This window comes from Brachionichthys hirsutus, chromosome 15, assembly GCF_040956055.1.
Source record: "Brachionichthys hirsutus isolate HB-005 chromosome 15, CSIRO-AGI_Bhir_v1, whole genome shotgun sequence".
Taxonomy (NCBI): domain Eukaryota; kingdom Metazoa; phylum Chordata; class Actinopteri; order Lophiiformes; family Brachionichthyidae; genus Brachionichthys; species Brachionichthys hirsutus.
In genome coordinates, this window is record NC_090911.1 from 2742680 (window position 1) to 2759350 (window position 16671).

At 43.0% G+C, this 16671-nt stretch overlaps 1 protein-coding gene across 1 annotated transcript in view; it reads right to left on the reverse strand.

Moving 5' to 3' along the window:
* Positions 1-467: 467 nt before the first annotated feature.
* Positions 468-16671, reverse strand: part of brinp2 (bone morphogenetic protein/retinoic acid inducible neural-specific 2) — a 68048-nt gene continuing 51844 nt past the window's right edge. Inside the window, exons 6-8 of the mRNA XM_068748651.1 lie at positions 5166-5388; positions 1959-2265; positions 468-1289 (exon numbers count right to left, since the gene is read on the reverse strand). Coding sequence (XP_068604752.1) covers positions 468-1289; positions 1959-2265; positions 5166-5388 — 1352 coding nt within the window. The remainder of the gene's footprint in view (positions 1290-1958; positions 2266-5165; positions 5389-16671) is intronic.

Sequence of the window (16671 nt, forward strand, 5' to 3'; positions counted from 1 at the left end):
ACTACATATATAATATTATTCCGTATCCCGTTAATCTGTAGACAAAGAAAATAGGGTTAGAAAAGGGGAACTCCTTTTTGAAGACTCACTCTTAGTTGCTCGTTACATATCAAAACCGCCTCTATCTTTGCAAGGCAGATGTCTTGAGCATACTGAATGACATTGGCTGTCTGAAGTTCCCGATCACAAAACCTGGAGATGCAAAAGTCACTTCTCGTCATCCGGGTTGATACAGTAGAGACAGTAAAAGAGTCCAAGTGTCAGCTTCCCCCAAATATCTGCAGCATGGCTCCATTGTTGCTCAAAGGTCTCTGGTAGCATTTAATGATGAAATCAAAAAGTGGCCATGAAAAAAATCCAAGAGCTGTTCAGAATATTCTGTGTCTCCACAGTCCAGGTCGTCCCTAAAACAACTCCACTGTCTTCCTTTAATACAAGGCTTGATCCTGACCTTTGTGCTAAGCTAGCTAGCTGCACAGCTGGGCCATCTCGGGCTCAGGAGAAGCATTGGGAAGCTTGGAGTTGAACATCTGCAGAGAGTCTTTAATGCGTGCCACCTCTCCGGCAGACAACTTGAGCCGGTGGCGCAACAGACAAGAAAATAGATCAAGTGGCTGAGGTGCTGGAGGAGACAGCCGGTTAATCCGGTCTCGCATCTCCAACAGCATCAGGAAGGCTGCATCCTGTGTACCCTGTGTGTAGGGGTAGTCCAGCTGAAGGATCAAGTCCTTGATGCCCTCTGGGTCAAAGTGCAGGCTGTAGCCAAACACCTTCATGGTGTTGATCTTCATATACCCCAGGTTGGACGTCTGATCATCCAAGTCCAGTGGCTCATAGAAGAGCGTTTCATTCGCTGCTGGATCATCCGTGACGATACGACTTCGCAGGTAGATGTGCACTGTTTCAAAGAACGACTTCCATTTGCTGCCCAGCGATAGTGTCCAGTTGTAACACTGTGCTGTCACAACAGAGTCCAGTCGAGTTCTCTCCCAATCAGGGAAGTCAGGCTGGGTCACCGGCATGAACCAGCTCTCGGAGTGACTCCCTCCAAAAGGGTTCACGTAAATCGCAGGCACAGGCTCCAGTGTGGAATTCTTAGTTAAGCATATTTGGAAGGAAATGCCCATCAGGACATGGATGAGATTGGACTTATTCTTGTTACTCTTGAGCGTCAGCAGCATCCGTTTCCTCCAAGCGGGATTAAACCAACTTCCCAGGCGGACATCGTTGCTGATGTAGATGGCATGGACCTCGATTCTGCTGTCCAGTCGTTGTAGCAGGTACTTCACCTGAAGAGGAAATAATGAGCAGAAAGATCATATTCAAATGGATAGACAGATAATAAAAGACACATCATTTACACACTAGTTCTCAAACCATCCAGATGATAAACACACTCCCTGATGGAAGTTGCAAACCCATGCTAAAATAACCCCAATGAATTGGAATTGTTTTCTCCAGACTGTAAAAATAAATTATCTGGAGTATATTTCTGTAGAGTCCTCAGAATACATTGACTTTATGTGTGCACTGAGCAAAATGGCCTATGAATATTAATGCAAATGTCTACTAGAAAACATTTTTTGTGAAAGATACAGTTATATAAAAATTAAAAAACAGATTTGGGTCCTCCATTATGGAGCATTTTTATTGATTACAGCATGATTTCAAATTAAGCTTCCAGAAATGAGGTTTTGTTACTTAATTTGGCAAATCCAGCATCGCTATGTCATCATTTCAACATAGCCGTTATTATATCCATAAAGCAATTGATGATCTCGTCATGGTGAAACATAACAACAAAAAATGCATGAGCTGTGCACACAGAAAGGCACACTGATTCCTTTCTGAATTCTAATATATATTATCTCATTGGCTATTTTCTGCGAGAACTACTTCTCAATTGTTTTAGTGACAATCTTATTGCAATTTAAGTGTAATTGGTCAATTTGGTCCACCTCAACGTCCGGCATGTCCAAATCCAAGCTCAAATAGTGGTCCAGAGATTCAGCAATGCTCGGCCGGCAGGAACCGAGATGGAGGAGGTTGCCGTGGTGACAGGCTCCGCAGCGGGTTGCATTGTCATTTGCACAGGAGAAGCAGGATGTGGATGAGGTGCCGACTGTGCAGGGGATGATTCCCTGGCAGCCGGGCTGCTCCGCGGGGCAGTTGCAAGTCTTGCCCTCTTCAGAGAAGTGGCCCATCACTCCATGCTCATTGCAGTAGAGAAGAGCTTGGACCCTGCTCAGCCAAAACCCAACGGTCCTACAGAGGAGAGGTGAGAAGACAGTAATGTATACTGAAATATATTTGCTTTGTAGATTTAGCAGGTGATTTTCTTCATGGACCTAGCTGTTGATTCAGTATTTTCAGTTCTCCACGGCGTACTATAAACGACTCATCTACAATCATGTGTATCCTTTGTGCTGCCTGAGGCTGACAAGCAAGGCAGCATATTCGACTCGTAGCTACCGACAGCCTCCGAGCCATTTCCACTGAAACACTACCACAGCAGCAGCAGCATCCATCCAGGCAGCTTCAGTGGTTGCAGCATCCACAAACATCACTACACACCCATTGACATTCACATCTAGTCCGTTGGATGCCCTCTGACCTTTTCGTCTGACCCAGCCATCTTGTTCTGAGGGCTACACACTCTTTCCTGCCCTGCGAGGACTCCCTTTCACCTGTTTCCGTGCTCCCTCCTCACCCTTGCAGGACTTAGCCTGACCTTTTCTAGACCTTTCTCTTTCCCGCTGTGATTCTAAGGCTGCTACCAGGGACCCTGTCACCTGTACCTGCCTGACCTGCGTATGTGGACTTTGTACCATGCCTTATTTTCTCTCTTTATTCCAAGAGCTATCTCAGTTGCATTTTTAATTTTTTTAAATAAACATCGATCTGCATCAGCTCTGCCTCTAACATCTTTTAAAGTGTACCGGCCCATATTTTGCACCGTACTAGTACTGCGTAAATGCACATTTGACTGGGTTCAGGCATCAGAATGTGACGAGCTGGATGAGACGGTCCCCGCCAGACAAGGCGCATCCCTCAGCATCCCAGCATGGTGTCACATTGTAGCATTGTTGTCTCACAGCAGAAATATCCTGGATTTAAATCCACCTGAGGACAAGCGACAGGCCGTAACTCAGATAGTACCTGTATTAAAGTGCCTTAACTCAGGGTGCATGCATAAAATGTCACAATGTGTATAATAGTTTGTTTGCCATGGGATAAGAGCAACAATTGATAACATCCTAATTACATTGATGTTAAAACCATTTGGATCCTACTTTGGTCAGGTGAAAATCCACTTGTCCTGCATTTTATTTGGAAATGGTGTAATTTATCTTTGGCAATGTGGCTCCCTTTTCTTTTAACGGTTGACTGTACCTAAATCTCCATCCACGCTGGTGCAAAATCCAGTTCAGACTGAAAACGAGCTCTGCAAAATGTCTGTCCCCAGGCTAAGTTTAGGGAATCAAATGTAGCATTGGCCAAATGCTTCAACAATTTCTTCCAATCAGACCTGGTCGAAAAGTTCTGGACAAAAATGAACTATGATAAAAGTAAAGGGTTTATGCAGACCCAAGAAGAGATTTTTCGGATCTCAGCAGGGCCTGATGGGATGTTGTTGCTGGCATTTAGTGGGTTTTGTGTTCGGGGTGAGGCAGAGTGAGAGAGAGGAACAAAGAGAGAGAGACAATGCGAGTGAGAGAGAGAGAATGAAATGTGGCTACAGCACAGAGATACGGATAGAAAGTGAACGGGAGATGGAGTGATGGATGAAGGGAACAGACTGTCAGGAAAATCAAAGTCCTCTGTAAACAAGTGCCAAGCTGTCAGAGTGAGAGAGGACTTGATTGCACCATGACAAACCAGCGCACACACCTCCGGTAACTCGACCCCCCCGTCCGTCTCACACCTTCCCCTTCTTTCACTCTCCATCTACATCCTGTCATCTGTATTTCGTTCTGTTCTTTCTCACTGTTCGCATCTCTTCTCCAGCTTTCTTCTTTCTGTCAGCACCTGCTTTTCACATTTCTTCATCTTGCTCGAGCTAATTAAAGCAAAGGGAATCAGTTCAGCTGCCAGATGATTTGCCAATGAGATGTAGTGCTGCTGTTTGCGTTGTCTGATGTGTTCGCAGGAGGGGTTCACGCGTTCTCCGTTTGGGAACGCGTTTTTATCATTAGTGAATTCATTTTGTGCCAGAATATTATCTCTTAAAGCGACGTGGCAAATACCAGATTACTAACTAAATTAAATTGTCTAACAATTTTATGTAATTCAATTCAAACTGCTAATATGTTATTGTACTATTTTTTTTGTTGCAGGTGAAAACAAATTAGCACACACACACACACACACATATATATATATAATATATAATTTGCACAGGACAGAACCGCTAAGAAGCAGACTCAGATGAATGCAATGATGTATCATTGAAAATAGACCGGTAAGCATCCTTTTAGGACAGTCTCTAACTTATTATTTTCTACCGTCGTCTGTGACGTTATAAACCCTGATCCTGACCCTGAACAGGATTTATGAGGTTGAGATGTTCTGTGGAACACGGCTCAAGTTGTGTTCCACACAGCAGAATATCACGGCAGGTAGGGGGACAGATCGTGGTGTGCGTACTTATCTGAATATGTGTTTTCTTATTCATCTACGTACCTAAAAGGAAAACTAACACAGATCTGTTAGGCAAGCACAAATGTAAAAGCTTCAAAGAATCAAAGCACCAAATACTGATCACTGTTACGTTTGCGTCTGGTTGCTATGAGGATACATATAAAATGCTGACATCTTATAGCTGATCCATGTATATGTGTATTATTGTATAAAACGTTGACAGCAGAGACTACCAATAAATATAAAAAACACATGTTTTGGACAAATATCTGATTAAAGGGAGTATTTGGGTATTTGAGTATCCTGGCACATGTCCTATCATCCTGCGTGTTGAACTTCTGGGAGTTTACTCAATTCAAAGCTCTGGGTTTTCCCAGTGCATTTTGGGAAAAACTGATGGCAGGCTGATTGAGAGCATGAAGCTTTAATGAATGACTGCAGAGCAGCTGCCAAAACTCGCAGTAATGACAAATTGTGCCTTCCTCATTGGCTTTGTCTTCTGTCGGTGTGTCCCCGTGGCCTACCTCTCCCGGGGCAGACTGATGCGAGGTGGTCTTGGGCAGCGTTTGCTCAGGGTGAACAGCTTCCTCACGATCTTCTGGGCTTTTCCGAGGACCAGGGCGGTGGTGGACTCCAGCTGGGTGTAGCGCTTTTGGAGGGACAAGTCGGCCGACCAGAACTTGGCAATAACGGACACATTCAAGAAGCGGTCATTTGGCAGACGCTTCAGGAAGGCTTTGAATTCGTCTGGACGGAGTTCAGCAGAAACAGAAAGGGGGGGGAGAGGAGAAAGACAAAAGAGAACAAAATGAGAGACTCTTGAGTTGTTTCTCTGTTAACAACACGTATTTGCAACGCAGTAAGCCCATTCACTGCAGTCACGACTGGCATGCATAGACAATGACTAAGGAGCCGAGGAGCTTCATGAGCCATTAGAAGCCAAAAAAAGCCGTTATGTTCTAATGAAACTCATTACTGTGTAAACACCTGCGCTCCTCGCTGCAGTTAGGCTCATTCGCCTCATCAACAGAAGCTCATTGTAGTCGCAGTAGCATCATTTGCAGCGTTGTCATTTACAAACACTATTTATCTCATGACTGACAGCATGGTGTCACTTACAGATGGCCACTTTCATTCAGGCCATAATTCTTTCTCTAAAGGCCCTGAATGCTCTAAAGAACTCGTACGCACCAGCTAAAAGGAAGGATAAAAGCATATGGTCGAGTGAGTTTCTCTCCTGCAATGCTTCCCTGTAAAATGCAATGATTTACAGCTGATTCTGCAGCAGCTTAAGGAATTATGTGTCAAAATCAAAATGTTAGGTTTAATACAAATGTATCGTTTGGATGTTAGAGGACGATGAACCCGATGACCGTTATTACCGATAACATACCCGTCAAAACTGCAGCCAAATAAATTATATGTGCAAAGACGGCCAGTATGGTCACAAAACAACGTTTAACTCTGTGCTCTCACTTTGTAAAGTTGTCTCGCCACAATAAATATGCGTCATTCAGTTCTTTGCTTTCTGGCGTTGGAACGCTGCAGAGCCATGGATGAAGCTACGAGCTGCTTTCACAGCGAGCGCATGATGCTAATGGAGCACTGCACTAACACTAAACCACACAGTATCAGAATGTCTCAGCATGTGCCACGCCGGAAGCTAAGAATTAGAAACCATCAAATCGTGACAGTTAATCTATACTATGTAGCCTTTGCTAAGCAGCATCCACTGTGTATTGCAGGATAGTGAAATACGCTCATTCCCAAGACATTGGCCTGAGGAGATTGACGAAAATGACCCAACTGAAACATGGCTGCCTCTCAAATATGAGTATGCTTGAAACTCGCCGTTCAGGCAGCATGATGCTCTGGCAGTTTACTCGATGAGCCCTCCGTAGGGTGCATGCAACCACCAAGACCCCGCAGTCCTTTCAAATTAATTAAACCCAAATTCCAGCTATGTACCCAACTCAATACAGACATCCATCTATCATAAGGGACTGACCTGAGCCACAGGAGACTCAAATATTAGTCAAACCACACGGGAAACCTCCTTTGGTGCCATCCTGAAATAAGTGAAAAAATAACTCTTTAATGTGTCTGCACTCACTCTAAAATTTTAACACATGATATTCACTTTACTTGTTTTTATTTTTATTGTTCCTATTTCTATTTTGTCTTCCCTAATTTATTGCTATACATATAACTTTTTAAATTATTGTTTTCATTGGTGCTTCATTTCTATTTTTTTTAACCACCTGCACCGAGAACACAGAATTGGACTGTGATGGGACCATTAAAGGATTATCCTATTTTGCAATATGTATTTATTTTGTTCTGCAGTAGTGTTAACTGTTTAATAAATGCATGGAGTTCAAGTCATTATGCTTATTTTTCATTGATCATCACATCTGCATAGGATCAGATCAGACGCACCTACATCGCTCTGCCCTCCGTGTCTGCACAGGAATGAGGGGAAACACTGAGCAATAGATTTTCACTTTTATTTATTTCAATGTTCAATAAGGTACTTGTTTACCTCTCTGGCCGAGGTAAACAAGCAAATAAGATACTTGTATTTTTCTGTTATACTATGTGAGATTTAAATCTACTGACAAAATGAGAAAGCTATCAATTGACTCTTATTTTATTTGTGTGGGTGTGTGTGTGTGAAATGTCCAACATAAAAAGATTAGCGCTGCTAGAGTGAATTACACTGGGATTAATGTCGACGCAGGAGACAAAGCTCACACTCTGGGGTTTTCCCGGCGCTTCCCCGTGCTGAGATCATTGCAGTCCCATTATGAAGCGGCAGGCAAACATCATGCCAGTATGAAACCACTGGGAAACTTGGACCTTTCATTCCTTTCAGCTAAGTAAAGACCTTCTAGGATCGCTTTGGGCCTGCTAGAGAAGATGTGCTGTTGTTGGCAAGGAGACAGTGAAGGAATCTGCTGCCAAGTCGACCCGAGGAGAGCCTGGCTGATGAGACTCAAACATACCGTGGTGTTCAGTGATGACACAATGGTCTGTCTTTTCCCATCCCTGCCTTTGCCTACGTCTGCCTCCCTGCTTTAGTGTGATCTTTTTCTCCTAGAATGATGAGTCAGGGTTGTCTCTGGTGTTCTCAGTCTCCGCCTGTTCCTGTCTGCTGGTTTCAAACACTGCAATGTCTCCCAGTTCCCTCATATCTTTCTGCAGCCGCTCTTTTTCCTCCCCTCAGCAATGAAGCTGAATTAGCAGTGCAACATTAACTTTCTAATCGTTGGGTACATTCCTCAGCAGGCCTGTTTGCTTCGTGTCACCTCTGCTGATCTTCGTACAGCACTGAGAGCAACATGCGAAGGACATAAAGGACGGCACAAGAAAGACAACGCCATCATTTTAGAAGCCATCATTCTTAGTATTAGTTTTAGTGTTGCATGTAATTATAGCACCCTGTATTGTCTTTATTTAAATTTGTATTTGAATTTTAATTAACTTAATTTTCAAGAATTATCGACTGCCTGTTTCATTGAATCTTTTTTTTTTTTTTTTACATTGAGAAGAGTCAGACAAATATGACCAGTTACTTTCTACAAAAGGCACCAACTATGTCAAGGGTGAGGGGATACACACGTCATCGTCATGCAGGGAAAATCCTGATTCCATACCACAGTGTGGATAAGCTCCCCTCCTGGTACCTCATATTCCTCCAACTCCAGCCTCGGAATGGCCGATACGTGTGTAGGGTTACAAAAGATTTGGGGTGTGCATCGCTGTGGACTCTTACACTGTAACAAACTAGACATTGTTCAACCCCCCTGGCGGAATGAAAATCTGCGTCATCATAGCCAATCACAGAGAAATACGCCCGAGAACGTGGGTATGGTGGAAATACTGCTCACTTATCGGCCATTGGTATGCTGGTCACCAACTTAAAGGACATTGGAAGTACTTAGGGGCTCTCCTGCTGGCGTGTTTACAGCTCAGAAACTCCTGATTATTAAACTCAGTTTCAATCTCTGACAGGTATTCACCAGCCAACGTCGCTCAGACAGCCACAACCCAATAGATTCAGTCATATAAATAGCCACGAGGTTCAGGATGGCAGACATAGTCGGGCCAATTCTTCTGTAAAATGTTAAAACACAAACATGTCACCTTAAATCCCCAGTAAAAAGCTGCGTTACGGCGTCAAACCACAGAAAGGAACAGCCCGCTGGAGGGAGTGTCATGTCCACTACACTGCAGCTGGAACAGCTGTCAGAACTCAGCTCTACTCCCACACTCATCCTGCATCCTGCATGCACATGTGTCTTCTGTGCATGAGCGCATCATTTCATTCAGTGCTAAAGGAAAATGAAAGAGAGGGGTATGCATTGAATGTAAAAAGCTATGCATCCATCGCCCTCACTTTCACTAAGAAACAGCCTGATGGAGGGCAGCATGGGCATGAATGCTACTTCTAGTAGCATTAGTCTGTCCTAGCTGGGATGTAAGTTGCTTCTGTCCTTTCAACTAATCTGATTGATCTCTGCTTTGATTTTAAAATCTAAAATAGCCCAATAAATATCATACATTTTATATTTTATTGTTACATGTAAAATTATCAAAAGGCTTCTCAAAGTCTTACAATGTCTCAAAACTGGGACACCTGCTTTGGTTTATCCCATAATGTCATTACATTGTTACATGTTACCTCATGTGAAACGCTCTGACTCTAAACGAGTCAGTGAGATCAACGCCTCCGTATGCCTCGACACACCCTCCTTCCCTTCATTCCTCATCACTCTCTCCTCACCCTCCATCAATGATTACCTCACACAGTGTGACACTTACACATCCACCTTTATTCCTTGTCTACTCGGATACCTCTTAACTATTTCTTCATCTTTACTTTTCTTATTTGCGGGGTTTATATTGTCTACTTTTGCTTTTTCATTAGCCTGATTCCGTCCTGGCCTCTTTTGTGCCTCTCACCCTCTCAGCAGTGATCATTAGCACTGCCGCCGTGCTGGACAAATTTGTCTGTCTGTTTTCCTCCCCTTTCCTGACATTTATGACTCCATGTCCAAAATTTATGGACAATTTGGCTCACTCGAAATCTATCAGATAAAGAGGCCAGGGGGTTGTTTTCTGTAATGGGGCATGTGCAGCCTGAAATCTCCATCTCTTCTGTAAGTCAGTGATTCACGACATCATCAAGTAGAGATGACAGCGATGTGACTGGCTGGATGACGGCTTTTGCTTCCACATGGGGTATTAAAAAAGTCTGCGCTGGGATCTGAAGATCTCGAGCTGATATACAGCACTGCATATTAGAGAATTCAATCAATTAAACACATATTTTTAAGTTGGCTGATGGTTTTGTCCAAAATGGAATTTTATTATTGGATAGATTGCCATGGAGTTCTACCCAGACATTTATGGACCCCCAGATGATATAGCCTAATAGTTTGTTCTATTGACCTTTGATGTTGGAAAAAGCCTGAAGTTGGTGATTATGAATGGTGCCCAAAAGTCTTGATACAGATAAAACATCTAACACAAGTTGATGGAATTTTTATTTTTATCTAAATACTTAAAAGTAATTGTTCCAACACAGTATAATCATTATTATCAATAGGCTTTGAGTACATGGGCACAAGTTGTTGATGAATGAATGAATGAATGAATGATATGAGACCTACAGAGACAATGTTATTTGAAAATCAGCTGGATGATTGTCTAATAGAAGGTGTGTTACTACTACTACTGTCTGTACGTTCAGCTTGTCCTGTCAGGGGTCGCCATACAGCAACCCAACCTTCCCCACTTCACCCTGTCCTTTGCATTATCCTCCCCAACACCAGCCACTCTCATGTCCTCCCTCACTACGTCCATGTATCTTCTCCTCCTGTCTCTTCCCTGAAAGCCACACAACACTCTTCGTTTTTTAGACTCCACCACTTTGTCCTCTGCTCTGCCTTAGTCCTCTTCATCTTCTTCACCAATAGAGTCATCTTCCACACCACCAGCCTATGTTGGCTGGCTACAATCTCTCCTACCAAGACCTTACAGTCACCAACCTCCTTTAAACTGCTCCGTCTACACTAGATGTAGTCCCCCTGTGTGCTCATCCCTCCACTCTTGTAGGTCACCCTATGTTCTCGTCTCTTCTGAAAATAAGTATTAACTACTGCCATCTCCATCCTTTTGGCGAAGTCCACCACCATCTGTCCTTCTAGGTTCCTGTCCTGAATAACAAACTTGTCCATCACTTCTTCATCTCCTCTATTTCCTTCACCAACATGCCCATTAAGGTCTGCTCCAATCACGACTCTCTCACTGCCTGGGATGCTCTGAACCATTTCATCTAAGTCCCTCCAGAACCTCTCCTCCTCCTCTAACTCACCTCCTACCTGTGGGGCGTACCCACTAACAATAGTCAACATGACACCATCAATCTCCAGTTTCAAACTCATCAGTCTATCCGACACTCGATTCACCTCTAGAACACTCTGCACCAACTCTTCCTTCAAGATAACCTCTACTCCATTCCACTTTCCTCTCCTCTGTAATAAAACAACTTGAATCCTGCTCCTCAGCTTCTAGCCTTGCTTCCTTTCTACCTGGTCTCCTGGACACACAACACATCAACCTTTCTCCTCATCATCATGTCCACCAGCTCTCTAGCATTTCCTGTCATCGTCCCAACAATCAAAGTCCCTACTCTCAGTCCTAAACTCTTCGAGTCCCTCTTCTCTCGCTGCTGATGCTCCCGTTTTCCTCATCTTCGTCTCTGTCACTCTGCTATTGGACATGTGATCGTTGATGCAAATAGCTGATGTATATAAATGTTCATTCCCAGACAATGACAGCAGGATATTGAGAGTAAGGGTGCAGGAGTGGCGTAAATGACAGGCAGGTATGAGGAATAAACTGTGTCCTAATATGTGAAGAAAATGTCCTTCTAACTGAACTTTGGCTCAACCTTTATTTCTGTGACACAATGCTGATCATGCAGTGCTGTGCTTTATTGTTGACCTGTCAAGGATGTACCTGACCTCTCTGTAAATGTCAGCTGGGATTGAATACAACCTCCTGTGACTCTCTGAAGGGTAGGTTTATATAGCAGATGGAAGGATGCTTTACCTTCTGGTAATATATTGATTAAAAAAGTCTTTTTTTTGTCGCACCATTATTATTATTCTGGACTATTTGTGCTGTAGACAAATGACAACTGTTTGAGGATCTGCTATGATACTGGGTTAGACTGCATTTTGAAATAATACATAAAAAAAAACTGTAATAAATAACTTTGTCTTGCAGCTGCACTTCCACGTTGACTGTTTTGATCACTATGCATAATTAAAGCATTCTGCCAGAAACCATCAATCCGCTCTAACGTTTGCATCTGCTCAGTTCCGCAGCATCTCTGTTACAGCTGGAATTAGAATTGATAGGTTTACAGCTGTCTGTCGTGCAGCAGTGAACACAGTGTCTGCAACGTCTCTTTTTCTGTGCAGTGGCCCTGTCTGTCAGTCACGCCTTAGCGGAACTCCTCTCATTATATCCCGCACGAGGTCTCGCAACAACAACTTCAATAATCACCCCTCTTCCTCTGCGTCTTAAAACCAGTCGCAGACATGACAGACAGAAAGGTTGGAGTTGGGACGTCTTCAGTCGACTGCAACAGAGCTCTGTCTTTCATTCTACGCTGATGCCTGCCGGGAGAGACGGAGCTGAAAACCGAGCGTCCAGCGCTGTCGAGCAAGCTGCCGTCTCCATTACTTCAAAGCGTCTGCAGCACGTTAAAGGTGCCGTCCGTCATACATCACAGGCTGAGCTCACACAATAGTTTGCAGGGAGGCTCTTATGTTCGTCTGAATTAAATCCCAACTTGAGTAGCTACTGAAGTAAGATCCGTCACTACATATATCCTTCAAGTAAATGTGAGTTCTGCATGTATATGTTAAAAAAAGACAGAAAGTCAAATGGAGTAAAAGTTGTTGTTGAATTTTTAAGTGAGTGATTCAGTTTGACGGACTAATAACATTTGCTCCTTAATAAAATAAGCCTTTTGTTTTTAAATGAGCACATAATCCTCTAAAGACTCCCAGTTTTCCAGACACATCTTCAATAATTAGTCGAAAATCCATCAAGAGGGCAGGAACACTGCCTGTACTTAACTCGAGCTGAACTCGTAAATCCATATGCACTGAAGTATTTATGCACAGAATAAATAAAGTTCCCTTTCCTGCTGTAAATTAAATTATAGGCTTTGGAGGTCTTTGAAAACATGCTACCCTTGAGTTTCATCTCATATATTTAATCATATTTAGCTTGTGAGTGGGCAGTAGGGTGGTGCAGTGTCTGCGCTGTTGCTTCACAGCAAGAAGGTCACAGGTTCAAATCCATCTTGGGGCCTTTTTGTGTCGAGTTTGCATGTTCTCCCCATGTGAGATCGGCTCCAGCACTACCTGTGACCTGATTACAGTGAACTAAATGGATGGATGGTTGAGAGGTGATCTATGGGTGGGCATCATCAAAATGCAGATACTGTACTTTCCTTCGGCGATGCCTCAGAAACTGATCTGACAGACTTCTTGTCAGCCATTCATCGAGTTTTGACTTGAATTTGAGGGTCATACTTTTCCAAAATATAAACATGGTCAGTAAATTAATGTAAATAATATTACTGGGAGTTGTTGGAGCTGCAGGCAGGAAGGCAGTCGGAGGAATCGTTCAGGCTGTTCACAGCGATTCACATGCATTTTGCATTGTACGTCCTCTTACTGCACTCCTTTTAGGAACATACCTTTATTAGATCAGAGATCTGATCTATTCTGACTCTTGGCATGCTAACATTGTTCCATCATTTGTACTCTGCAAGCTACTCTGTGTGTTCCTCTCCTTTTCACCTGTAATGTGTTCTATTTTGGATCTGATTGCCAATTATAGCATTCATTTATATCAACATACTGAGCACATACATATGGTATATCGTATTCTCAACACGCTCAATCAACTTTTCAAACTCAGCAGCTTGGTCGGGGCCCTGAAAGCCTGTTGTTGTGTCACTGTACCATCTGGCGGCAGTTGGAAATTCAGTGTAGAGGCTGTTTTGGAAAAGCTGAATAAAGTCAGAACTTATTTTTAGAGCTCATTCTGGACACGCAGGTCTCAAAACGAGTTGAAAAAGATGCTATTTTGATCACTTTTGTTAAATGAAATGCATTTCATAAAAAAAAAAACACGGCATCCATTTGAGGTGAGTTCATGAACACAAGGTTGAACTCACATTAAGACACTGTCAGACATGATCATAAAGAATACGTGATAGCTGCACGCACACAGCTGATGCTATTATCTTAGACGCAGCAATGGTCATGTCTCCATCTGGAGACAACGAGGACATCGCAGAGGCTTGTCTGGTGTCAGTTGACTTTAAAGTGTTTCTCCTTTAGTTGCTTAGGAGAATGCTTCTACGCTGTGAAGAAAAACTTGACCCTGCTTTCCATCAGCACAGAGGTGAGTGAGAAAATGTTTGGGTGGACCTTTCTTTCAAGGCAACATCCATTACATTATGCCAATAGATTTGCACACAGTCCCTGATGATATACATCTTCTAGATTGCATGCCCTTCCTAAAAAAACAAAACGTACACCGACCAGAATATGAAATTTGAAGATGCTACTATCTAATACCATTAAAATAGTGATTCTGGGAGTAAATTTAACTTTAAGTAACTGCTAAGTAATTGCTTTTTCCTTGGACAGATTAATCTACTTTGCAGTCCTGCTATGTCAGCCCCCTTAATGAGTCAGCAGGTCACCATGTTCTAAAAGCTCTCATTCAAATTCATCACATACTAATTACTATGCTCAAGCTGTCATCACACTGCAAATAGACCAAATGACAGGCCAGTTCCCCTTATGTCCAGCATCGCTCCGGGGAGGCAAAAGGCTTCCTCAGCTGCCGAAAGAAAGTGCAGCTCGTCTCACTTGCAGTTTGCACGTTTTCACGCAGACAAAATCCAGATTTACATTCAGCATTTCAGACACGTCCCCTGGAGTTCCTCCTCAAAACCATTGCCTAAGTGAGAAATGGCAATCATTTCTGTTTGGGAAACCAATATGTGCTCAGGCACAACGCGTTGGGGAAGTAATACTAGCAAGGCGTTCACTTATAGCACTCTTGAGAGTGATCGTGACATAAAAAGAGAAGGCTTCAGTACCGTCGCTTCAGCCTCCACCAAGTCGTAAAGGAGATCAATCTCAACTAGAAGCACCATTTTCTTTCTCATTCAAGGTTTGGTGTGTGTGTGTGTGTGGGGGGGGGACGGACACATATATAAGACCTCTCTTGATGTATGAGGCACTGATAAATATAAAACTAGTTAAAGACCGGAATCGTGAAGGTCAGAGAAATGATGGCAGAAGCTTTGTTTCTATTATCGGCTGGTTATGGATAATCTGTAATGAGAAATGATAATATAAGTATATTTTGCAAGTAATTAGTTATTTTGCTATTTATTTATTTCATGCTTTGATTTATTTATTTAGGAATTAATTTGATATTGTCCAAATGCTGCTGCCCATCCTCAATAAGAGGCAACGTTTGATTATTAATTTGTTCAAATGATTCCGACGCCTCTTTGAAAAGCCGACAGTTTTCATTCTTCACATTGATTTTGTTTTCTCATAAAACCAGGAAATGATTTATGACTTGTCGGGCTTCGGCTTCTCGGGAGGGAGTCCAACCTGTCGAAAGAAGTCATAAAATGTGAAAATATATGATCTTAATAATTTAACCAGTGTTTTTTAGTCCTTTCTTGGGGAATATGGGCAGAGAAACCTGGGGGGTCATGAGGAGGCCATTAATCATCTGGCAGCTTGATATCTATTTTATTGCACCCATGGGATGGTCACGATGAGGCAATAAAAACTTTACATAAGAAAGGCGTACCAACTTAAGGCATGGAGTGGCCTGTCCTCCGTCCCAGACCCGAATGTTAACGCCTCTCAAACAGAAACAAAGATGAGCTTCTGTTGCAGTCAGGTTCGTTCACATGATGTGAAAACATCATGAGGTGGTTGTAACCTTGCTACAAGGTGTCCAGCAGCCTGTTCACCTTAACTGGACTAGCACATGCCATTAGCATCTTATTATAATACAACACAGGCACCAAAGACCTTCATAGACAAAGCATCCTCTGTCTCAGTGCGACCGTGTGGTACGGCAGCTGCACCGCACAGGACAGAAAAGACTTATCCCGGGTGGTGAGGACAGCACAGAGGATTGTGGGTCTGCCTGACTTGGTCTGCCTGAGTCCAAGTCTGCCTGACTTGGACTCAGTTTACCCCTCCCGAGTCCAGAGGAGGGCCAGACACATCACCACGGTCCCCGCCCACCCTGGCCACAAACTGTTTGTCCCGCTCCCATCAGGGAAGCGGTACAGGACAATACGAAGCAGCACAGCAAGGCTCAGGAACAGCTTCTTCCCCAGAGCTGTGAAAGCAGTCGTTCCCCTGCAGTGAGCTGGGACTCGAAACGGGCGCTCCGTGCTTGTTCCGCTGTGCTGCTGGTGCTGCTTTGCACTACTGTTATTTGATTCTATTGCTGTGTATATATCTCCTTGTTTTATAAGATTTTGTATTTTGTTTGATGTTCTTTTGTGTGCCTTAAGCCGTGGGCCTTCACATAATTTTGTTATGTTAGCATAATGACAATAAAGAATCTTGAATCTTGAATAGAGTACATTACATGAGATGTTAATGATAATCAATCGCATGCCAAAAGGCAGTCAGAGATCAGAAAGACACTGATGAGAGCTTCACTTCATCTGCTCGATGAAATAAGATGTTCTTTTATTCTATCCTCTCTGATGATTTTCACTCCACAAATGAAACAATTTTACAGCTTTAGTTTTTTGCCATGAACTCTGTTAATAATTCGTAATGTGCAATGGCACGGCTGATGACCTTTACATTTTGAGTGTCTAACGTAGTAATTATGTAGTTTGCATGTGTTATATACATATGTTATCGTTGGTTGCAACAA